The sequence below is a fragment of the Bombina bombina genome, chromosome 10 (genome assembly GCF_027579735.1).
Source record: "Bombina bombina isolate aBomBom1 chromosome 10, aBomBom1.pri, whole genome shotgun sequence".
NCBI lineage: Eukaryota > Metazoa > Chordata > Amphibia > Anura > Bombinatoridae > Bombina > Bombina bombina.
The window spans coordinates 181,806,520-181,832,796 of NC_069508.1; the positions used below are offsets into that span (position 1 = coordinate 181,806,520).

The window sequence follows — 26,277 nt, forward strand, 5'->3', positions numbered from 1 at the left end:
ATGAATCATGTGACCGGCTTGCTTAACAGAGCGTTAAGTGAAAGCGCGCAAACACAGAGGTGGCAAAAACACTGAAGCCGAGGTGCGAATCTCTGCAAACATAGCGCACTTAAAGTCAAACGGAGACCATAGCTTTAACTGCTCTTAAGTGCAAACTAACAAAAAAAGACCCATTGCTCAAAAAAAAAAAAAAAAAAAAAAAAAGCGAAAGGGACCTTTAACACACAGCAGAATAAACTAAGCCACAAATAAAAAGTTAACCCTTTCCTATCCATAAAGGAAGGTTAACCTTAAGTCTCACACATACATATCCTGTGCCTGCACACTGCCAAAATAAAAACCCTACTAAGGGTTTAAAGTGTCCCAAAAAAATGCATATTTTTTTGTTAAATTTAAGTGCAAGTCTCCAAACCTAGAAGACAAAAACACTTACCTGCACATCCAGCTGTCCGGCAGGTAGACAGCATACTAGGCATGAAAGGACACATACTCCTTAGAGAGACCTGTAGAAAAAGTAAGAACAGAGTAACTAACTCTAGCTTTCTATACCATAGGCAGCAAATATGTTAGAAAACCAAGCAAGGACTACCTCACAATTTCTAACTGCTTTAAAGCCACCACTACTCTACTGGAGAGATTGACATGGACTACAGCTATACCCAAAAATCTTGCTTCTAGCGAAAATAAATCAATTTTTTTCTTCAGACACCAGACTTCACCTCCTCCATTGACAGAGGCAAAGAGAATGACTGGAGATTATGGGTAGGGGAGTGACATTTAACAGCTTTGCTGTGGTGCTCTTTGCCTACTCCTGCTGACCAGGAGTGATATTCCCCACTAGTAATTGAATGACGTTGTGGACTCTCCATATCTTAGGAAAGTAAAACTAAAAAGTGGTTTAAAATTGCATTCCCTATCTGAATCATGCAAGTTTAATTTTGACTTTACTGTCCCTTTAAATGGCCAATCACTGTTAAAATGAATGTTCGATAATTCTGACTATGTAGCACCTGTTTCCGATGCCACAGGGTACGTTTGCAGTTGTTTATGGGTTAACCAACAGTGTTCAGAGGACTACAGAGATTTGTGTGACCACCATACAAAGAAGCTGGTCTTGCTTACTCTTGTATGAATTGGTTTTGTTTAGTCTGTTTTATGCATATATATGAATTGGTGTCAGGGTGCACCATGACTCATGTACCCTCTCTAAAGAATTTGGCAGCACTCTCGAAATAAATAACGATGATAACCATGTGCAAGTTTATTTGCTTCAATCTACAGAACCTATCAAAAACGAACACCGACTAAAAAAAAAATCATACATGGATGTGTGCATAGAAGAGCTTATACAATGAACATCAATAATGGTAGGTTTATATAGAACACTTCCTTGTTTAGGGTTAATTACGGTCTGTTTACAGGAAGCCATCCCAGTGTTGTATCACTGCCCTATGATCACAGAGCTAGGGGTGGTGTGTAATAATTCACAATAAACATGTGCAGCACACATCAGCTGACTGTTACAGTGACCATCACACAGACACTGCTCACCTCTGTGCGTGGCAGATAATCCGGGTCAGCTTGTATCCGCGCTATTATCTCACAGAGGATTATGCCGTAGGAGAATACATCTGCCTGAAAGGGAGAGGAATAAAGGAGTGAGGCTTCATTCTTAAATTATTTCTAACTTTACACATTTCACTGCTCTTATATGCTCCACTGCAATCAGAATGTACGTTATAAAAAGTCTCTGGTACCATCCAACAGCTGAGATTTTATTCAATTTTTTTTATGAAATAGTACCAGAGCATTTTTATGGTGTGTCATTTAAAAAAAAACAAAAAACAACACAAACTTAGAATTATGCTTACCTGATAATTTTCTTTTCTTCAGATGGAGAGAGTCCACAGCTGCATTCATTACTTTTGGGAAATAAGAACCTGGCCACCAGAAGGAGGCAAAGACACCCCAGTTAAAGGCTTAAATACTCCTCCCACTTCCATTATTCCCCAGCCATTCTGCAGAGGATCAAGGAACAGTAGAAGAAATACCAGGGTGAAAAGGTGCCAGAAGAATAAAAATAAAGACGCCCCACAGAAAAAATATGGGTGGGGAGCTGTGGACTCTTTCCATCTGAAGAAAAGAAAATTCAGGTAAGCAAAATTTAAGTTTTTCTTCATAAATGGAATCAGTCCACAGCTGCATTCATTACTTTTGGGAAAACAATACCCAAGCTATAGAGGACACTGAATGCAAAAACAGGAGGGTACAATAGGCGGCCCATTCTGAGGGCACCAGGCCTGAAAAACCACAACCCAACTAAACCCTGATTCGTTGGAGCCAGGCAAAAAAATTAGAAGGAAAAAGGCCCCAAGGACACTGACCTGCAGATAGTCCGAAAAGCCAAAATAGAGACCGCAAGCAGACTCACTGAGCCAACATTCCTCGAGGACAACCATCACCCAGCAGTCAGTCCCCACACAACCCCTTCTAGTACAGTACCAAAATCCCCAAAAGGGAGAGGACAAGGGTAAGCCAAAGGGATACCCAAAGGCACAGCAAAATCCTAAAGGAAAAACCCCCTCAGGGAAGGTCAAGTCCACAGAGACCCGAACGGATCCCGAAACAAGGGGAGACGTCGCCCAACCCACAAGGAGCAACTGGGCATTATCATGGAGAAGAAACATCTCCCAAACATCGTGCAACAGCATCGAAAAGACAGCTGAAGACTAAGTCCTCAAAACATCAGAACTCAGAGACTGAGCAAACTGCAAAGTACAAGTAGCAAACTCAGAAAATAAACATGAGTCCAGTAACACGCTGCCATCCGTAGGAAGACACGGAGAAACACTATCCGTAAGGAAGAAGCGTCCAAACAAAATAGATTGCCTAACCTCCAAGACAGGACGACACTCTCCCGGCAATCCAGCCCACCAAGCCTACTCACAGATCAAAGGGGAAGAAGCACAGAAAAAACAAGGTCCACTGTCACCCCCAAGACCTGAGGATGAACAACAGATCTCAGATCCTACACCTAGCAGGACCAGCCCAAGCAGCGGCAGATCTGAAAGCAAGGGAACCGAAGGAACCCCAAGAACAGCCCCCAAAGGGGTGGAAGAATGGACCCAGCCTCTTCAATCGAAAGACAATCGAGCAGGTAATAGACCCAAGGGATCTAGCAAGCCACCAGACGAAGTCTCAATGCGGAGCCAGCAGCTCCCCAGATGGGAAGGAACAACTCAAAGAGCAGACCAGTCCACGAAACAGATAAAACATCTGCTCCAACCTCCTGAACACAGGAGAGGCCCCCAAAAAAGGAATCACACCTCTGTAAGGAGGACACCGAGCCCCCTGAAGAGGAGAGCGTCGATTAACACCTGCCCATAAGACAGGAAATCGTAGAAAGAACTGAGAGGACACAAGGCCACTTCACTGACAAACACAGAAAAAAAAACTAAAACAATGTGCTAGCACACATACCAGGCGCAAAAGGACAGTTGAGCAACCGCAAACCTTCCGTTTGCTAGGCAGGGAAACCCACCAATAGGTCACGATAGTTGGTTGTCCCAAGGGAACCGTATGGTCCGGCACAAGTCAAGCCCCAAGGAGCTCTCAGTAAATCTGGCCAAGTTGCAAAACAGAACAGCCAGAACAGAACCACAGAAACTTGAACCCCCAGGCCAGTCCTAGGATCATAAGGTCCAGTAACATCCCACAGCCGGATCAAAGAGAAAACGCTGAGTAAAACCCTCGACCACCGGAAGATCAGGACAAGAAGCCCGGGTCCCACAATGTTTAATCTAAACAATCTTCCAGGAACACAAATCCCTTGATTGATATCAAAAACAGACCTCCCAGGGAAAAATCTAAAACAACCTGGATAACAAGAGCAAGAAGCCCTTGTAAGTCCCAACCCAAAGGGAAGAGACCACCCCTCACAGGAGCCCAACACTCCAAAGAGCCAGGTCCATAAAAGGACACTAGAGCTAACAGGCATCCAAGCAACAGTCACATGATTGTGCTTTAAAAGTGCGGCTAATCCCTCTAAAGGGACAAAAAAAACTCTGCTCATCAAATTAACCTTGGAAGGAGAAAATGCAGAGTAGACCTCACCGGGGATCGAACTAGCAACCCTTGGTTGCAACAGCACAGAGTAGCCACAGAGCATTAGTATGCTGAGCTAGCTATCCAGCTAGCCACAAGCTCCAGACACCAGAGGAACAGTGAGGACAAGTCACCCGAACAGAGCAACATCAAACCTCCACATCGCCTCAGAGTGAAAGTCAGAAGACGGTAAAACCAGGGTTTGGATGCCACCTGGATGGCAATGCCTAAACCATCTGAGTGGAAAACCACTAGGACCTCTTCTATCCCAAGAAAGAGATGCAGAGCATACCCAACACTGGGAAGGAACCCTAACCGGAGCCCAGAAGGAACCCACTGTCCAATGTCCCGAAACGGAACCACCAACTCCCGAAGGGAATCCAAGTCCCCCGAAGGCAAAACATTCCAAGGAGAAAACAGACAATGCAAGAGGTCTCTATGAAGAAGAGAACCACTAAAGGAACAAGCCCACAAAGGACAATTTCCTAAAGCAACACCGCCCCGCCGGCGGAAAGTGGCGCTAAACCCTCTAATTTTCCCACCACGTGGAAAGGAAAACTCTAGGTTCTGAAGGTATTGGAAACAGAGAGTGACACAGCAAAATTCACTGACCCAGTCACCAGAGTGACTGCTATTTAGGACCGAAACAATCCCGAGAGCCTCATGGACCCGCAAGTCCTCTTGAGAATGCTTAGTTGAAGCTATTTAAACAAATAACATAAATAATGTTAAGAGCACTCGGCACCCCAACCTGACCAGCAAGGTATAATAGGTGCCACATGTCTGAATAAGCCGCGAGACAGAAGATCTGAACCCAAGCAGGACCAGCCTGCAACCAGGGTCATAACTGCCAAGCTGGCTAAATCCGCCCTCAGGGAGGGAGGAAGAGAGAGGGAGGAAGAGAACAGAAAAACATGGGACTAACGTGTCCCGAACAACTTCCGTAGAAGCAAACAGCGAGTATCGATCCCAGAGATTAAGTTCCCGCAGGAAACACAGTATGAAAAATAAAATAAAATCCATCCTAACCAGATAAAATAAAATAAACAGGCAACCAGAGGGTTAACGCCCAAGAAGAACTGAAAGATCCGCAGGACCAGCCGAACGGAAACCCTGTTCTTCCAACAAAAGTAGGAAAGATCTCGATAACAATACTTAAAGGGAAAGTCAAGTCCAAAAAAACAAAAAACTTTCATGTTTCAAATAGGGCATGTCATTTTAAACAACTTTCCAATTTACTTTTATCACCAATTTTGCTTTGTTCTCTTGGTATTCTTAGTTGAAAGCTAAAACTAGGAGGTTCATATGCTAATTTCTTAGGCCTTGAAGGCTGCCGCTAATCTAAATGCATTTTAATATTTTTGTACCCCTAGAGGGCATTAGTTCACGTATTTCATATAGATAACATTGAGCTCATGCACGTGAATTTACCATGGAGACAGCTCTGATTGGCTAAAATGCAAGTCTGTCAAAAGAACTGAAATAAGGGGGCAGTCTGCTGAGGCTTAGATACAAGGTAATTACAGAGGTAAAACGTGCATAATTATAACTGTGTTGGTTATGCAAAACTGGGGAATTGGTAATAAAGGGATTATCTATCGTAAAACAACAAAAATTCTGGTGTTGACTGTCCCTTTAAAGGAGATTACTTCATCCCCCCCATGTCTAATGAGGTGAGCCATTCGAAGGAGGAGACTGATGAGTCCCATACCTGAGAAGGATAGGGTCCCCAAACAGCTCAAAAACGTGCGAGTAAAACACAAAGGCGAGCCTGCCTGTAACGAAAGGCACAACACTCAGGAACAGTGCACATGCCCTCCAGAGGCCGAGAGAACTGGTGCAATCGGGCACGAGCACAACCGCAAATAAACATCTGGACTTTGTAGACGCGCAAGCGCCAAAAGTATGTAAAAGTGAAAACGTGCCACAACCTCTGGGAGGAACAATCCACCCTCCGAGGAGGGAAACACATAACCTGGGTTACCCGCATGTGTAGTAGTAGGAAGCGGTAGAGAACTTGCCTCCCAGAGGACAGGCCCCCCCCGAGGCGGATGGCTCAGCCGTCCCTTGAATCCCCCGAGCCCGAAGAACAAGAGGCTTTAGGACGGCCTAAAGAACATAACTGACTGACCTGAGTCAATGGGGCCAATTCGCATTCTTCACAGGACAAAAAATCTGAATCAGAAAGTTGAACAATCTCAACATCATTATCCTCCATAACTGGATAAATGATACCAAAAAAAAAAAAGAACTATATATATATATATATATATATATATATAAAACAATTTAAAAGACACCTGACACCCACAATGGCTGGGGCACTCACCACCTCCTATGGACCAGACACCAGCAGACTAGAACTCTCCGTCCCCACAGTCAGGAATGCGGAAATGGGAGACCAGAACGTAAAACATGCCCGGTCACAAGGTGAACCCTACAGTCCAAAACAAATAAAAATGAGCCCGACCCTAAGGTCTCATCACTTCAACAGGCCGTTATGTTCCAAGGCCACGAGCCCAGTTAACACTACACATAAGCAGATTGAATCACATAAACATGATTAAAAAAAAAACCCTGTTCAATAATCCCCCTCAGAAGATATTAACCCTTGATTCCAAGATACTAAAGGAGTCCCACTGAGACCCTGTATTTTTCAGGAACAAATGAGTTACAGTACATTCATGAAGAAATAAAATGGAACGATCTTACTAGAATCTACGCTGTGGAACAGGAACACAGTCCTTGTGACGGATAGTAGCCTCGCCTCTGCCATGGACTTAAGAGAAGAAAGCAGGCAGTGAAGTTCGACAATGCCGATTGCTGGTGGAGTTGTTAAAATGAGTAGGGATGGTTTCGCATAAAGACTCTTTCTGCATCTCCGGACTAACTTTCATCCAAGCCCTCACTGAGAGACTGACAGGATTACTTAAAACTTCCGTCCCATGCCGAAGAATACTACCCACCATAAGAGACGAAAAACTTCTGACACTTCTCTGCCAACCTTCTGGGACGAAAGGCAATGAATGACTGGGGGATGAGGGGAAGTTGGAAGAGTATTTAAGCCTTTGGCTGGTGGGTCTTTGCCTCCTCCTGGTGGCCAGGTTCTTATTACCCAAAAGTAATAAATGCAGCTGTGGACTCTTTCCATTTATGAAGAAAATATTTAACCATTTAATATTCTTTTAAAATGGACACAAATGCTTTTAATTAATTATGCATAACAAACTTTGTAATATACTTAAAAATGGGTAAAGGGACATTCCAACCAAAATTGGAATCCACATGGATGCATTTCAGTTTTGAATAGAAGCATTTTTGTAATATACACGTATTAGCAAAAAAAGCTATAGCGGTTTCAAAAACATAATTTATGCTTACCTGATAAATTCCTTTCTTCTGTTGTGTGATCAGTCCACGGGTCATCATTACTTCTGGGATATAACTCCTCCCCAACAGGAAATGCAAGAGGATTCACCCAGCAGAGCTGCATATAGCTCCTCCCCTCTACGTCAGTCCCAGTCATTCGACCAAGAATCAACGAGAAAGGAGTAACCAAGGGTGAAGTGGTGACTGGAGTATAATTTAAAAGATATTTACCTGCCTTAAAACAGGGCGGGCCGTGGACTGATCACACAACAGAAGAAAGGAATTTATCAGGTAAGCATAAATTATGTTTTCTTCTGTTATGTGTGATCAGTCCACGGGTCATCATTACTTCTGGGATACCAATACCAAAGCAAAAGTACACGGATGACGGGAGGGATAGGCAGGCTCATTATACAGAAGGAACCACTGCCTGAAGAACCTTTCTCCCAAAAATAGCCTCCGAAGAAGCAAAAGTGTCAAATTTGTAAAATTTGGAAAAAGTATGAAGCGAAGACCAAGTTGCAGCCTTGCAAATCTGTTCAACAGAGGCCTCATTCTTAAAGGCCCAAGTGGAAGCCACAGCTCTAGTGGAGTGAGCTGTAATTCTTTCAGGAGGCTGCTGACCAGCAGTCTCATAGGCTAAACGTATTATGCTACGAAGCCAAAAAGAGAGAGAGGTAGCAGAAGCTTTTTGACCTCTCCTCTGTCCAGAATAAACGACAAACAGGGAAGAAGTTTGGCGAAAATCTTTAGTTGCCTGCAAGTAGAACTTGAGGGCACGAACTACATCCAGATTGTGTAGAAGACGTTCCTTCTTTGAAGAAGGATTTGGACACAAGGATGGAACAACAATCTCTTGATTGATATTCCTGTTAGTGACCACCTTAGGTAAGAACCCAGGTTTAGTACGCAGAACTACCTTGTCTGAGTGAAAAATCAGATAAGGAGAATCACAATGTAAGGCTGATAACTCAGAGACTCTTCGAGCCGAGGAAATAGCCATTAAAAACAGAACTTTCCAAGATAACAATTTTATATCAATGGAATGAAGGGGTTCAAATGGAACACCCTGTAAAACGTTAAGAACTAAGTTTAAACTCCATGGCGGAGCAACAGCTTTAAACACAGGCTTGATCCTAGCTAAAGCCTGACAAAAAGCCTGGACGTCTGGATTTTCTGACAGACGCCTGTGTAACAAGATGGACAGAGCTGAAATCTGTCCCTTTAATGAACTAGCTGATAAACCCTTTTCTAACCCTTCTTGTAGAAAAGACAATATCCTAGAGATCCTAACCTTACTCCAGGAGTAATGTTTGGATTCGCACCAGTATAGGTATTTACGCCATATTTTATGGTAAATCTTTCTGGTAACAGGCTTCCTAGCCTGTATCAGGGTATCAATAACCGATTCAGAAAAACCACGTTTTGATAAAATCAAACGTTCAATTTCCAAGCAGTCAGCTTCAGAGAAGTTAGATTTTGATGTTTGAATGGACCCTGTATCAGAAGGTCCTGTCTTAGAGGTAGAGACCAAGGCGGACAGGATGACATGTCCACTAGATCTGCATACCAAGTCCTGCGTGGCCATGCAGGCGCTATTAGAATCACTGATGCTCTCTCCTGCTTGATTTTGGCAATCAATCGAGGAAGCAGTGGAAAGGGTGGAAACACATAAGCCATCCCGAAGTTCCAAGGTGCTGTCAAAGCATCTATCAGAACCGCTCCCGGATCCCTGGATCTGGACCCGTAGCGAGGAAGTTTGGCGTTCTGGCGAGACGCCATGAGATCTATCTCTGGTTTGCCCCAACGTCGAAGTATTTGGGCAAAGACTTCCGGATGAAGTTCCCACTCCCCCGGATGAAAAGTCTGGCGACTCAAGAAATCCGCCTCCCAGTTCTCCACTCCCGGGATGTGGATTGCTGACAGGTGGCAAGAGTGAGACTCTGCCCAGCGAATTATCTTTGATACTTCCACCATTGCTAGGGAGCTTCTTGTCCCTCCCTGATGGTTGATGTAAGCTACAGTCGTGATGTTGTCCGACTGAAACCTGATGAACCCCCGAGTTGTTAATTGGGGCCAAGCTAGAAGGGCATTGAGAACTGCCCTCAATTCCAGAATGTTTATTGGAAGGAGACTCTCCTCCTGATTCCATAGTCCCTGAGCCTTTAGAGAATTCCAGACAGCGCCCCAACCTAGTAGGCTGGCGTCTGTTGTTACAATTGTCCAGTCTGGCCTGCTGAATGGCATCCCCCTGGACAGGTGTGGCCGATGAAGCCACCATAGAAGAGAATTTCTGGTCTCTTGATTCAGATTCAGAGTAGGGGACAAATCTGAGTAATCCCCATTCCACTGACTTAGCATGCATAATTGCAGAGGTCTGAGGTGTAGGCGTGCAAAAGGTACTATGTCCATTGCCGCTACCATTAAGCCGATCACCTCCATGCATTGAGCTACTGACGGGTGTTGAATGGAATGAAGGACACGGCATGCATTTTGAAGCTTTGTTAACCTGTCCTCTGTCAGGTAAATCTTCATTTCTACAGAATCTATAAGAGTCCCCAAGAATGGAACTCTTGTGAGAGGAAAAAGAGACTGTCTAGCCTTAGCTTTGGCTTTGTCTTGAGGTAGGGCGTGGCCCTTACCTCCTGTAATGTCAGCGATAATCTCTTTCAAACCGGGCCCAAATAAAGACTGCCCCTTGAAAGGTATATTAAGTAATTTGGACTTAGAAGTAACATCAGCTGACCAGGATTTTAGCCACAGCGCCCTACGTGCCTGTATGGCGAATCCTGAGTTCTTAGCCGTAAGTTTGGTTAAATGTACTACGGCCTCCGAAATGAAGGAATTAGCTAGTTTAAGGACTCTAAGCCTGTCCGTAATGTCGTCTAGCGTAGATGAACTAAGGTTCTCTTCAAGCGACTCAATCCAAAATGCTGCCGCAGCCGTAATCGGCGCGATACATGCAAGGGGTTGTAATATAAAACCTTGTTGAACAAACATTTTCTTAAGGTAACCCTCTAATTTTTTATCCATTGGATCTGAGAAAGCACAGCTATCCTCCACCGGGATAGTGGTACGCTTAGCTAAAGTAGAAACTGCTCCCTCCACCTTGGGGACCGTTTGCCATAAGTCCCGAGTGGTGGCGTCTATTGGAAACATCTTTCTAAATATTGGAGGGGGTGAGAACGGCACACCGGGTCTATCCCACTCCTTAGTAACAATTTCAGTTAGTCTCTTAGGTATAGGAAAAACGTCAGTACTCGCCGGTACCGCAAAGTATTTATCCAACCTACACAGTTTCTCTGGTATTGCAACGGTGTTACAATCGTTGAGAGCTGCTAAGACCTCCCCTAGTAATACACGGAGGTTCTCCAATTTAAATTTAAAATTTGAAATATCTGAGTCCAATCTGTTTGGATCAGAACCGTCACCCACAGAATGAAGCTCTCCGTCCTCATGCTCTGCGAGCTGTGACGCAGTATCAGACATGGCCCTAGCATTGTCAGCGCACTCTGTTCTCACCCCAGAGTGATCACGCTTGCCTCTTAGTTCTGGTAATTTAGACAAAACTTCAGTCATAACAGTAGCCATATCTTGTAATGTTATCTGTAATGGCCGCCCAGATGTACTAGGCGCCAAAATATCACGCACCTCCCGGGCGGGAGATGCAGGTACTGCCGCGTGAGGCGAGTTAGTCGGCATAACTCTCCCCTCGCTGTTTGGTGAAATTTGTTCACATTGTACAGATTGACTTTTATTTAAAGTAGCATCAATACAGTTAGTACATAAATTTCTATTGGGCTCCACCTTGGCATTGGAACAAATGACACAGATATCTTCCTCTGAGTCAGACATGTTTAACACACTAGCAAAAAACTTACGACTTGGTTATAATCTTTTTTAGCAAAAAACGTACTGTGCCTCAAAGAGGTACTAACGATTAAATGACAGTTGAAATAATGAACTGAAAAACAGTTATAGCATCAAACTTTAAAACAACAAAACTTTTAGCAAAGGTTTGTTCCCATTAGTAAAATAACAATAATTAAATTTGACATAAAAAATACAAAGCAACGTTTTTATTCACAGTCACTATAAGAATTCTCACAGCTCTGCTGAGAGAATTTACCTCCCTTCAAAGAAGTTTGAAGACCCCTGAGATCTATCAGAGATGAACCGGATCATGCAGGAAATATAAAAGTAACTGACTGGTATTTTTTGATGCGTAGCAAAGAGCGCCAAAAACGGCCCCTCCCTCTCCCACACAGCAGTGAAGAGAAACGAAACTGTCACAATTAAAGCAAAAAAACTGCCAAGTGGAAAATAATGCCCAAATATTTATTCACACAGTACCTCAGCAATGTAAACGATTTTACATTCCAGCAAAAACGTTTAACATGATAAATAGTTATTAAAAAGGATTAGTGACCTTTAACAGAGTAGTTCCGGTGAAATACCATCCCCAGAATACTGAAGTGTATACATACATGTCATTTTAACGGTATGGCAGGATTTTCTCATCAATTCCATTCAGAAAATAAAAACTGCTACATACCTCAATGCAGATTCATCTGCCCGCTGTCCCCTGATCTGAAGCCTTTACCTCCCTCAGATGGCCGAGAACAGCAATATGATCTTAACTACTCCGGTTAAAATCATAGTAAAAAACTCTGACAGATTCTTCCTCAAACTCTGCCAGAGAAGTAATAACACGCTCCGGTGCTATTTTAAAATAACAAACTTTTGATTGAAGTCATAAAAACTAAGTATAATCACCATAATCCTCTCACACATCCTATCTAGTCGTTGGGTGCAAGAGAATGACTGGGACTGACGTAGAGGGGAGGAGCTATATGCAGCTCTGCTGGGTGAATCCTCTTGCATTTCCTGTTGGGGAGGAGTTATATCCCAGAAGTAATGATGACCCGTGGACTGATCACACATAACAGAAGAAAGTGTATTTAAGTATGCACTGTGCACCAGCATTTTAAATACAGCATATGCTCAGAGCCTAAGGTGCTTGTATCATCTGGTAATGACTCAATTTCTTAATTGATGATATAATACAAGCCCCACTGTCATGCTGAGCAGCTGCAGTATTTAAAATGCTGGTCAACTGACAATATCTATGCTTTAAATGCAGAGAAAAATGTTAACACTAAAACAGTGATAAGTTTTACCAGAAGCATTTTTGCCAAAACAAGTATATTGCAAATATGTTTCTATTTAAAGATGTAATTCATCTATGTGCATTTACAATTTGACCGGAATGTCCCTTTAAAGTAAATGTAACTGAAAATTGTGGGTCTTCTTATTCTTAGAATTAAAATAGGGCACTGCAGACTTCACAAGCCTAACCCTGTCTGTGACGGTTTTTACTGGAGGTGATGAGATGATACTGCCAAAACGTTTTGTTAAAGGGATATTAAAAAAAGAGACAGAAAGGTCAAAAATGAAATGTGCATGGGGACATTTCGGTTTGAAATAGAAGCATTTTTCCAATACAGTTCCATGAGCAAACATTCTTCTAATAAAAGTTATTACTGTTTTTCTGCAGCATACGCACATATCCTGTGAAGGCCGTACACCAGCATTAGAAACCCTGCAACTTCTCAGATAGCTGGGGATGTCGTGTATTTCTTTTGTGAAGACAAACATCATACAGGCTATTGGTGACTGAGAAGTTTAGATGTTTGAATACTGGTGTAAAGGCCCTCACAGGATATGTGCATATGCCACATATTTTGTTTTGTTTTACTACAAGCTTTTTTGCTAATGGAAATATATTGCAAACATTCTATTTCAAATTGAAATACACCCCTGCACATTTTAGTTTTGACCTTTCTACCCCTTTTAAACACTAAATACATTTCATGCTCCTCCCTCTAATCATGCTGCTTCCATTATGGAACCTAAGTTACACTGCAGGTTTTTGAAGAAGTTACTGCACATGTGCAAACAAATCTGCACTCGGATGAAGTAAAAGACATTTTGAAATGGCAGCACCTCAATACTATGCTTATAAAATGTATTTAGTGTTTAATGTCCCTTTAAAAAGGGACAGTCAACTTGAAAATCTTGGTTTAAAAAGATAGACAATCCCTTTATTACCCATTCCCCAGTTTTGCATAACCAACACTTATATTAATATACGTTTTACCTGTGTGATTACCTTGTATCTAAGCTTCTGTAGACTGACCCTTATGCTAATTTCTAAGCCCTTGGAGTCTTTCAAAATAGATATATGAGCCTACCTAGGTTTAGCTTACAACAAATACCAAGAGAACAAAGCACATTTGATGATAAATGTAAATAAGAAAACATAATTTATGTATGAACTTACCTGATTAATTTCTTTCATATTGGCAAGAGTCCATGAGCTAGTGACGTATGGGATATATAATCCTACCAGGAGGGGCAAAGTTTCCCAAACCTCAAATGCCTATAAATACACCCCTCACCACACCCACAATTCAGTTTAATGAATAGCCAAGTAGTGGGGTGATAGAAAAAAGGAGTAAAAAAGCATTAAAAAAGGAATGGGAAATATAATTGTACTTTATACAAAAAATATAACCACCATAAAAAGGGTGGGTCTCATGGACATAAATTATGTTTTCTTTCATGTAATTGGCAAGAGTCCATGAGCTAGTGACGTATGGGATAGTAATACCCAAGATGTGGTACTCCACAGAAGAGTCACTAGAGGGGGAGGGATAAAAATAAACAGCCATTTTCCGCAGAAAAAATTAAATCCACAACCAAAAAAAAAGGTTTCTCATAAATGAAAGAAAAAAAAAAACAAAAAAAAATTAACACATAAGCAGAGGAATCAAACTGAAACAGCTGCCTGAAGAACTTTTCTACCAAAAACTGCTTCCGAAGAGGCAAATAAATCAAAACAGTACAATTTAGTAAATGTATGCAAAGAAGACCAAGTTGCTGCTTTGCAAATCTGATCAACTGAAGCTTCATTCTTAAAAACCCATGAAGTGGAGACTGATCTAGTAGAATGAGCTGTGATTCTGAGGCGGGGCCTGACCCGACTCCAAATAAGCCTTATGAATCAAAAGCTTTAGCCAAGATACCAAGGAAATTGCAGAAGCTTTCTGACCTTTCCTAGAACCAGAAAAGACAACAAATAGACTAGAAGTCTTACTGAAATCTTTAGTAGCTTCAGTATATTTCAAAGCTCTTACAACATCCAGAGAATGTAATGATCTTTCCAAAGAATTCTTAGGATTAATGTTGTTAGAATTCACAACTTTAGGTAAAAATTTAAATGAAGTCCGCAAAACTGCCTTATCTTGATGAAAAAGCAGAAAAAGTGACTCACAAGAAAGAGCATATAAATCAGAAACTCTTCTAGCAGAAGAGATAGCCAAAAGGAACAACACTTTCCAAGAAAGTAGTTTAATATCCAAATAATGCATAGGCTCAAAAGGACGAGCCTTTAGAGCTTTCAAAACCAAATTAAGACTCCAAGAAGGAGATATTGATTTAATGACAGGCTTGATACTGACCAAAGCCTGAACAAAACAGTGAATATCAGGAAGCTTAGCAATCTTTCTGTGAAATAAAACGGAAAGAGCAGAGATTTGTCCCTTCAAGGAACTTGCAGATAAAGCTTTATCCAAACCATCCTGAAGAAACTGTAAAATTCTAGGAATTCTAAAAGAATGCCAGGAGAATTTATGAGAAGAACACCATGAAATATAAGTCTTCCAAACTCGATAATAAATTTTCCTAGAAACAGATTTACGAGCCTGTAACATAGTATCAATCACTGAGTCAGAGAAACTTCTATGACTAAGCGTTCAATTTCCATACCTTCAAATTTAGCAATTTGAGATCCTGATGGAAAAACGGTCCTTGAGACAGAAGGTCTGGTATTAAAGGAAGTGGCCAAGGTTGACAACTGGACATCCGGACAAGGTCCGCATACCAGAACCTGTGAGGCCATGCTGGAGTTACCAGAAACAAACTAATGTTCCATGATTATTTTGTAAATCACTCTTGGAAGAACTAGAGGCAGAAAGATATAAGCAGGTTGGTAAAACCAAGGAACTGCCAACGCATCCACTGACTCCACCTGAGGATCCCTGGACCTGGATAGGTACCTGGGAAGTTTCTTGTTTAGATGAGAAGCCATCAGATCTATTTCTGGAAGACCCCACATCTGAACAATCTGAAAAAAACACATCTGGATGGAGAAAACAATCCCCGGATGTAAAGTCTGACGGCTGAGATAATCCGCTTCCCAATTGTCTATACCTGGGATATGTACCGCAGAAATTATACAAGAGCTGGATTCCGCCCAAGCAAGTATCAAAGATACTTCTTTCATAGCTAGGGGACTGCGAGTCCCGCCTTGATGATTGACACATGCACAGTTATGACATTGTCTGTCTGAAAACAAATTAATGGTTCTCTCTTTAACAGAGGCCAAACCTGAAGAGCCCTGAAAATAGCACGGAGTTCCAAAATATTGATTGGTAACCTCGCCTCTTGAGATTTCAAACCCCTTGCGCTGTCAGAGTTCCCCAGACAGCTCCCTAACCTCCAAGTCAGAGAAAGATGAACATTGGGATTTAAGGATATTAATTGAGATATCTTTGTATAATCCCTGCAACATTGCTTTAGCATACAAAGCTGGAGAGGTCTCATATGAAAATGAGCAAAGGGGATCACGTCCGATGCTGCAGTCATGAGACCTAAAACTTCCATGCACATAGCCACTGAAGGGAATGACTGAGACTGAAGGTGCCGTCAAGCTGCAACCAATTTTAAACGTCTCTTGTCTGTTAGAGACAGAGTCATGGACACTGACTATCTGGAAACCTAAAAAGGTGACCCTTGTCTGAGGAATCAAGGAACTTTTTGGTAAATTGATCCTCCAACCATGTCTTTGAAGAAACAACACTAGTTGATTTTTGTGAGATTCTGCAAAATGTAAAGACTGAGCTAGTACCAAGATATCGTCCATAAAAGGAAACACCGCAATACTCTGTTCTCTGATTACAGAGAGTAGGGCATCGAGAACTTTTGAAAAAATTCTTGGAGCTGTCACTAGGCCAAATGGAAGAGCGACAAATTGGTAATGCTTGTCTAGAAAAGAGATTATTAGAAACCTATAGTGGTCTGGATGAATCGGAATATGAAGATATGCATCCTGTAAGTCTATCGTGGACATATAATGATATTGCTGAACAAAAGGCAGAATAGTCCTTAGTCACCATTTTTAAAGTTGGCACTCTCACAAAACGGTTAAAAATTTTCAGATCCAGAACTGGCCTGAATGAATTTTCTTTGTTTGGGTCAATGAATAGATTTGAATAAAACCACAGACCCTGTTCCTGAAACTGAACTGGTATAATAACCCCTGTAAGCTCTAGATCTGAAATACTTCAGAAAGGCCTGAACCTTCACTGGGTTTGCTGGAACGCGTGAGAGAAAAACATAATTTATGCTTACCTGATAAATTTATTTCTCTTGTGGTGTATCCAGTCCACGGATCATCCATTACTTGTGGGATATTCTCCTTCCCAACAGGAAGTTGCAAGAGGATAACCCACAGCAGAGCTGCTATATAGCTCCTCTCCTAACTGCCATATCCAGTCATTCGACCGAAGACAAGCAGAGAAAGGAGAAACCATAGGGTGCAGTGGTGACTGAAGTTTAAAATTAAAAAATACCTGCCTTAAAATGACAGGGCGGGCCGTGGACTGGATACACCACAAGATAAATAAATTTATCAGGCAAGCATAAATTATGTTTTCTCTTGTAAGGTGTATCCAGTCCACGGATCATCCATTACTTGTGGGATACCAATACCAAAGCTAAAGTACACGGATGAAGGGAGGGACAAGGCAGGTACTTAAACAGAAGGAACCACTGCCTGTAGAACCTTTCTCCCAAAAACAGCCTCCGAAGAAGCAAAAGTATCAAATTTGTAAAATTTGGAAAAAGTATGAAGCGAAGACCAAGTCGCAGCCTTGCAAATCTGTTCAACAGAAGCCTCATTTTTAAAGGCCCAGGTGGAAGCCACAGCTCTAGTGGAATGAGCTGTAATCCTTTCAGGGGGCTGCTGTCCAGCAGTCTCATAGGCTAAACGAATTATACTCCGAAGCCAAAAAGAAAGAGAGGTTGCCGAGGCCTTTTGACCTCTCCTCTGTCCAGAGTAAACAACAAACAGGCTAGATGTTTGACGAAAATCTTTAGTCGCTTGTAAGTAAAACTTCAAGGCACGGACTACGTCTAAATTATGCAAAAGACGTTCCTTTGAAGAAGGATTAGGACATAATGATGGAACAACAATCTCTTGATTGATATTCTTGTTAGAAACCACCTTGGGTAAAAACCCAGGTTTTGTACGTAGAACTACTTTTTCTGAATGAAAGATCAGATAAGGAGAATCACAATGTAAGGCAGATAACTCAGACTCTTCGAGCCGAGGAAATAGCCATCAGAAAAAGAACTTTCCATGATAGAAGTTTGATATCAATAGAATGAAGGGGTTTCAAACAGAACCCCTTGAAGAACTTTAAGAACCAAGTTTAAGCTCCATGGAGGAGCAACAGGTTTAAACACAGGCTTAATTCTAACTAAAGCCTGACAAAATGTCTGAACGTCTGGAACTTCTGCCAGACGCTTGTGAAAAAGAATAGACAGAGCAGAAATCTGTCCCTTCAAAGAACTAGCTGATAATCCTTTGTCCAAACCCTCTTGGAGGAAGGACAATATCCTAGGAATCACACCAATGAAGATATTTACGCCATATCTTGTGGTAGATTTTCCTGGTGACAGGCTTTCGTGCCTGTATTAATGACTGACTCGGAGAAACCACGCTTTGATAGGATCAAGCGTTCAATCTCCATGCAGTCAGTCTAAGAGAAATTAGATTCGGATGATTGAAAGGACCTTGTATGAGGTCTTGTCTCAGAGGCAGAGTCCATGGTGGAAAGGATGACATGTCCACTAGGTCTGCATACCAGGTCCTGTGTGGCCACGCAGGCGCTATCAGAATCACCGATGCCCTCTCCTGTCTGAATTTGGCAATCAGACGAGGGAGCAGAGGAAACGGTGGAAACACATAAGCCAGGTTGAAGAACCAAGGAGCTGCTAGAGCATCTATCAGCGTCGCTTCTGGGTCCCTGGACCTGGATCCGTAACAAGGAAGCTTGGCGTTCTGGTGAGACGCCATGAGATCCAGTTCTGGTTTGCCCCAACGATGAACCAATTGAGCAAACACCTCCGGATGGAGTTCCCACTCCCCCGGATGAAAAGTCTGACGACTTAGAAAATCCGCCTCCCAGTTCTCTACACCTGGGATATGGAACGCTGATAGGTGGCAAGAGTGAGACTCTGCCCAGCGAATTATCTTGGAGACTTCTAACATCGCTAGGGAACTCCTGGTTCCCCCTTGATGGTTGATGTAAGCCACAGTCGTGATGTTGTCCGACTGAAATCTGATGAACCTCAGGGTTGCTAAATGAGGCCAAGCTAGAAGAGCATTGAATATTGCTCTTAACTCCAGAATATTTATTGGGAGGAGTTTCTCCTCCTGAGCCCACGATCCCTGAGCCTTCAGGGAGTTCCAGACTGCACCCCAACCTAGAAGGCTGGCATCTGTTGTTACAATCGTCCAATCTGGTCTGCGAAAGGTCATACCCTTGGACAGGTGGACCCGAGATAACCACCAGAGAAGAGAATCTCTGGTTTCCTGATCCAGATTTAGTAGAGGGGACAAATCTGTGTAATCCCCATTCCACTGACTGAGCATGCATAATTGCAGCGGTCTGAGATGCAGGCGTGCAAATGGCACTATGTCCATTGCCGCTACCATTAAGCCGATTACCTCCATGCACTGAGCCACCGTAGGGCGCAGAGTGGAGTGAAGAACACGGCAAGCATTTAGAAGTTTTGATAACCTGGACTCCGTCAGGTAAATTTTCATTTCTACAGAATCTATAAGAGTCCCTAGGAAGGAAACCCTTGTGAGAGGAGATAGAGAACTCTTTTCTTCTTTCACTTTCCACCCATGCGACCTCAGAAATGCCAGAACTATCTCTGTATGAGACTTGGCAATTTGAAAGCTTGACGCCTGTATCAGGATGTCGTCTAGATAAGGAGCCACCGCTATGCCTCGCGGTCTTAGAACCGCCAGAAGAGAGCCCAGAACCTTTGTGAAAATTCTTGGGGCTGTAGCCAACCCGAAGGGAAGAGCTACAAATTGGTAATGCCTGTCTAGAAAGGCAAATCTCAGGAACCGATGATGATTCTTGTGAATCGGAATGTGAAGGTAGGCATCCTTTAATTCCACTGTGGTCATGTACTGACCCTCTTGGATCATGGGTAAGATGGTTCGAATAGTTTCCATTTTGAAAGATGGAACTCTGAGGAATTTGTTTAAGATCTTTAGATCCAAAATTGGTCTGAAGGTTCCCTCTTTTTTGGGAACCACAAACAGATTTGAATAAAAACTCTGTCCTTGGGGGGCGGAGCCTGACCACGCAGGGAGATGGTCGCACACTAGCTGGGCTCCTGCAACCAAAGCTGACAACTTAGCAAATTAAGCACAACAATCTGTTAATATACTTTGGCGACAGGTATGAAAAACTGCGGGGATTAACATTTGCTGAAGTACAAGGTGAAAATACCGGAGACCGCTGCATTAGGAGAGATTGAACAGACGGCAAGGAGACCCACGTGGTGAGCACTGCTCCTCCATAACACTAAGAGATCTCAACAGCAAGGCCTTAGCTCACGGAGGTACACAGCACTAAAGCTGGAAGCGGAACAGGCTTTACAGTATTACCGCACCTCGGAGGGACCCTTTTAAGCTCACATCCAGAGAGGATTGCTCCGGGCCGCATAAAAGACACAATCAGCAGAGGTTGTATTACCGCTGCATGCGCCACGCTGGCGGGGACTTCTGTGCAGCTCACACTACATGCGATCCGAAACAAGAGGCCCATGGAAACATCTGAGGGGCTACAAGCTGGACTTCTGCAATACCGGTAAGCTGCCCTGCTGGACCCGTCACACATATAGCAAACACCGGGCAATCTAACACACGGCATACCCATTATAGCCTAGTACAGAGATGTGAAGTTTACCGCTGCAATAAAAAAGGGTGATTGATACATATATTGCCCTATAAAAGATTTATTCTGCTTGTGGCTACAGCATAGGTGTTAACCTAGGGGGATAAAACCCTAAAGAAAGACATTGTAGACGGTGAAGAGAGGCCCTGCTTAGGCTGATGTTTAAGTTTAATCACGTGATTAATACACCGTATATGGCCCTGCATACATTGTCAGTGATCACATTTCTGCATTTTTGAGCAGTTTTTATACCTTTCCTAATTATTATCTCTGAATTTATACATACTATTGCAAGGGCATGCCTATTAAGAAACAGCAAAAGGGAGAGAAACCCACTAGTAATAAACCCATGAGCCAATATCTTAGATCCCTGGAAAAGCCTAAAGAGACATCAGAGGGAGCTATGGCCGACTTGGCTGGCAGCCAGGGCCTAATAACAACAGACAGCAATTCAAGTCACACTTCAGTTATCACCAAAGAAGATTTGCTCCACTTATCCTCTAAAGAAGATATTAAGGGGGTCCTCAATGAGATGAGGAGTTTGTTTGGAGATCTGAGAAAAGACTTTGCAGCTCTCGAGACATGAGTAATTAAGGTAGAAAGGGCATCCATTGAATCTATCTCTACTTTAAAACAGCACACCTCTGATATTCAAAATCATGCAGACAATATGCAATATATCAACGACAAATTGGAGGACATAGACAATAGAGGCCGCAGGAACAACCTGCGTGTCCGGGGAGTCTCAGAAACTGTTGCCCCGCAGAACATTGAAGGGTACCTTCAGGCACTATTCAGAATCATTAAAGACTCTCAATTATCACCTGATGTGCCAATAGAAAGGGCCCATAGGGCCTTGAGACCTAAACCCCCTGGTAAGGCCCCCCCAAGGGACATCATAGTTAGGTTCCTTAGTTATAAGGAAGAAATCCTACAAGGCGCCAGGAAGAAACACCCTATCACCCACGTGGGTGAGGATATACAAATTTTTACCGATTTATCACCGATAACCCTTCAGAAGCGAAGGGAATTGGGCCACATCACTACCATCCTGCGGAATTGCAAGATCCAATACAGATGGGGCTTTCCGGTATCTATCATTGCCTCCAACAATAACAAGACAGCCATATTCAGACCGGGTATGTACGAAAATTTTTTTGAAGCTTTATCACTCCACCATGGAACATCTGACAGGCCCTTGCCGGTGACAGCGATGCCCTCACGGAGCCCTCCGAATACCAGCTCATCCGAAGAGGCCATTGGGTAAAGTACAGATGGTCCTAGGGGATCTTGAACTGTTTTTTCTTCTGATTTCCTTTTCCCCTGCAGGTTTACTATTTGCAGTCTAAATAGACTATGCTCTGAACTTTTGGACTCATGTACATATGCTATAATCAATAAGTTCAGGTATTAAATGTTTATGTTAATAGAATATAGGATATGAGACAAATTACCAATGCCCCAGGTACCAATGAGCCTGAAGAGGATAATATATAATGTACTGTTGGGCCTTGGGGCTTTTGAGGTGCTGTTTTCTCTTGTCTTCCTTTTCCCTTGCAGGTCATCTAAATGTGGATCTTCTGGACTTTGCTAAGACTCTTGACCCCAGGCATACATGTGATACCTTGATAATTAATGTGTTCAATGTTACTGCTATAACATACTAGAGCTGAAATTATACATGTTATTAGGGAAGGAGTTTAACTATAATGATGTCAGTCTACATTCTTACCCTAGTCCAGGTAGGTTGAGATAAGGGTACACCTCACAGAAGATGCTATAGGTGGGTAATTTAGAGCACTGATTGTCACAGCCTTGATTCCATAAATAACACCTAGACTAGATGTATTAAGCATGGACTGCTTTCATGGGGAATGGGATTACAGGCAGCATCACGCTTAGCTTGGGTCTGAGCGAGCTTTGGAAGGACCTAGAGTTGACGGCATGTTTGCCCTTGTCTGCTAGCAGACTTAGATTGCCCCGCTATGCTGACACAGGGTCATAGGGATTGGAGAAAGTATTAACACTATATTTACACTACACTAGGAAATTAGATGTAGATCCTTTGATTACAGGTAGTGCATAGGAACATGTGCTCATTATAAAGTTAAAATATCTTTTCACGTGGGAGGTGCAGCAGGAGAGAAGAGCATCCACCATGGGAAATAACATGCAAAAAAGGGTTACATACTTTAGCCGAAAAGGATAGTTAGACAACAGATTATAGGAGTGTACTAGAAGGCAGATAAAACAAATAGTTACTCTGCCCACTCAGATATTATTGGTTTATACTTAAATACTCCCTGGAATTTAGATTAGGGAATATAACTATTTTTTGTGGCCAAGCCAATAACTTAACTACCTGGCCAAAGTTTCAGAAGTTAGAAATGTGCTATATGAACATTAATGTTGTTATAACTCACGTCAGCTTGGGGGCTTTTCCCCGATTTCATTTTTTGTTTGTGTTCGCTGTTTTAGTTTTGACAAATTAGTACTTAGAAGGTAATCTTTAAACTTTCATATCACTGTACCATACAATTTTTGAGTTTACCCGATTTTGTGATTAATACTTTACTAAGGGGTACACACCCTTCACTTCCTCTCTAACTTTTCCTCTCATCCCTTCTCTATCCTTCTAATACTCCTCTACCACTCAATTCTTTATCCTTCCTTTCTTTCCTTATTGCGTTCTCCTTGCCCCTTTTTTTCTTTCTTTCCTCTATCTCCCCCTCCCCTCTTTTCCCGTGATGGCTGCTCGTCCAGGGTCGAGCAGATTTAAGGACCATTCTATTAATTTTACCACCATCAACGCAAAGGGCCTTAACGACCCCGGAAAGCGTTCAATAGCATTTAAAGAGCTAAACAAAATAATAGTCATGTTTTTGCCCAGGAAACACATTTCAAAAAGGGCAGGGAACCTAAGTGGCACCATCCACTGTTCCCAAAGGCATACTTTGCATCTGGGCAAAGCAAGAAAGGGGGGATAGGCATAATATTCCACCGAACTATTCCTTTCATACTGACACACATGGAGAAGGATCCAGATGGCCGATATATAATACTGGTGGGGACACTGTATGGCAATTTTATCACACTAGCCTCGGTTTACTCACCTAGCAGGGGACAAGAGAAATTCAAGGAACGGATTACTGATCTCCTACTGGAACACTCCAGAGGTGTGATGTATCTAGCGGGGGATTTCAATTTAGTATCAGATCCAGCTTTAGACACCTCGCGGGGAGCCACGTGCACACCGGCATCTACAATCAGCCAAGTAAATGAAACACTTCAAAAGACGGCCCTTCATGATGTCTGGCGAACGCTTTACCCCACGTCTAGGGATTATTCTTTTTATTCTATCCCACATAATAGTTATTCCCGAATTGACTATATCTATACAGATTCAAATGGTCTGTCGATCACACACCGGAGCTCAATTGGCCATATCACCTGGTCAGATCATGCCCCAGTATCTTGCTCAGTTCTGTGGCCGGACGTTCCGATCACTCAACAAATTTGGAGGCTGGACGAAACCATTCTAGATAATCCTATTTTTAATGACCTCCAAAAATTTTTAAAGGAGTACTTTGAGCATAACACTTTCCCCTCCTCATCAAGGGCATTAATATGTGAAGCTCACAAAAGTGTACTGAGGGGAGCTTTAATTAAGCATAAGGCCCTACTTAATAAACAACGTAGAGCTAAATATCAGGAATTGCTGAGAGGGATTAATGACCTTGAGAGCAAACACAAAAGGGATCCAGCGGATAATGATACTAAATCACAATTAACAGAAAAAAGGTCAGAACTACAAAAGCACTTAGCTGAGGTACATCAAAAAAAGGCTCTTCTACTAAAGCAAATTTACTATGAGGGAGGTAACAAACCGGGAAAGATTCTAGCTAGATCCCTTAAAAAGAGACAGATCCAATCTTATATACATTCCATTAAAACCTCAGATGGACATAACGTACATAGCAGTACACAAATAGCCGCAGAATTTCATAAATACTACCACTTCTTATACAATATCCACGGCCAACATGTGGCGGCCACTCTGGAGGATCCTCCACATCAGCAGGAATCTGCTGTTGACTTATATCTGAGGGACCTCGATCTTCCCATACTGTCCAAAGAGGAGTCTGATTTCTTAGATTCCCCAATTACAGAGGAACTTTTTGATGCCATCACAGATAGTCCGAAAGGGAAAAGCCCAGGCCCGGATGGATTCACAGCTGCTTACTATAAAAAATCTAAAGATATCTTGGCGGGACCCATTCTGGCCCTGTTCAATGGGATTAGGGATGATCCCAATCTGTCTCGTATACTTCTAGAGGCCCATATCACGGTTCTCCCCAAACCGGGGAAAACAGCTGACTCTCCAGGGCATTACAGACCAATTTCTCTAATTAATTGCGACATGAAGTTGTTGGCTAAGATTCTTGCAACCCGCCTCAACAGATTCTTACCCAGCCTAATCAATAAAGACCAGGTGGGCTTTATACCAGGACGCGAGGCGAGGGACAATACCGTTAAAGTTATACAGTTGATTGCCCACGCTAGGACCCTTAATATCCCTACAGTTCTCTTCTCCACTGACGCAGAGAAGGCATTCGATAGGGTGGGATGGCCGTTTTTGCGTCGAGTGCTAGAGAAAATGGGCTTTGGTAGGGCCTTTACCGACACCGTCTTTGCATTGTACTCGAACCCTAATGCCAGAATCAGGATTAATGGCAGTTTGTCAAAATCACTTGGCATAAGTAATGGAACCAGACAGGGCTGCCCCCTGTCTCCATTGCTTTTTGCCCTGTCTATCGAAGTTTTGGCACAGAAAGTTAGATCCAACACCAACATATCAGGAATTAAGGTGGGGGACACAGAGTATAAGCAGGCGTTATACGCCGATGATGTCCTATATACACTAACTAACCCAACAGATTCTATTCCAGAGCTGTTGAGGGAACTCAGAGCCTACGGTAAAGTCTCAAACTTTCTCCTCAATCTAAATAAGTCGGAGTTACTGAATATAAATATGGAACAAGAAGTCGTTGATAATCTGCAGAAAGACTGTGGCCTTACCATTGCTAGGACCAAGTTGAAATATCTTGGCATCTATCTATCACCGGATCCTTTGGATCTTTATAAATATAACTATATACCGATGAGGACTGATATAGCAGCGGACCTCTCCTCTTGGAAGAATAGATATATCTCTTGGCTAGGAAAAATAGGAGTGGTTAAGATGAACATTATGCCTCGTATCTTGTATCTTTTCCAAACTCTACCAATATCAATCCCTAAAGGTTATACGAATCAGATACAAAGCTTGATCGACCAATTCATCTGGTCCAATACTAGACCTAGGATCTCCAGAAAGAATATGTATCTTCCAAGGGATAGGAGGAGGGCTGGGACTTCCGGATGTCTCATCCTATAGAACAGCGGTGGGGCTGCAGAGGATAGTAGAATGGTCACAAAACAATGACCACAAGGCTTGGATCCAGCTGGATAGACAAATCCTCAAAGTGAGTAATGTGGGTTCACTCGCCTGGTTACCGCCTTTATTTAGGCCTAAAAATATATCTAAATATCTAATATTAGAAGAAACTTAACATCTGGGATGCGACAGTGGCAACTACTACACATATCTCCTCCAGATATTCACCTATGACTCCTGTATTTGAAAACCCTGAACTCC

General features: G+C 42.6%; 1 protein-coding gene across 1 annotated transcript in view; it reads right to left on the minus strand.

Moving 5' to 3' along the window:
* Positions 1-26,277, minus strand: part of TESK2 (testis associated actin remodelling kinase 2) — a 587,073-nt gene that overhangs the window by 120,930 nt on the left and 439,866 nt on the right. The window contains exon 8 of the mRNA XM_053693575.1: positions 1,552-1,635. Within this exon, the coding sequence (XP_053549550.1) occupies positions 1,552-1,635 (84 nt within the window). The remainder of the gene's footprint in view (positions 1-1,551; positions 1,636-26,277) is intronic.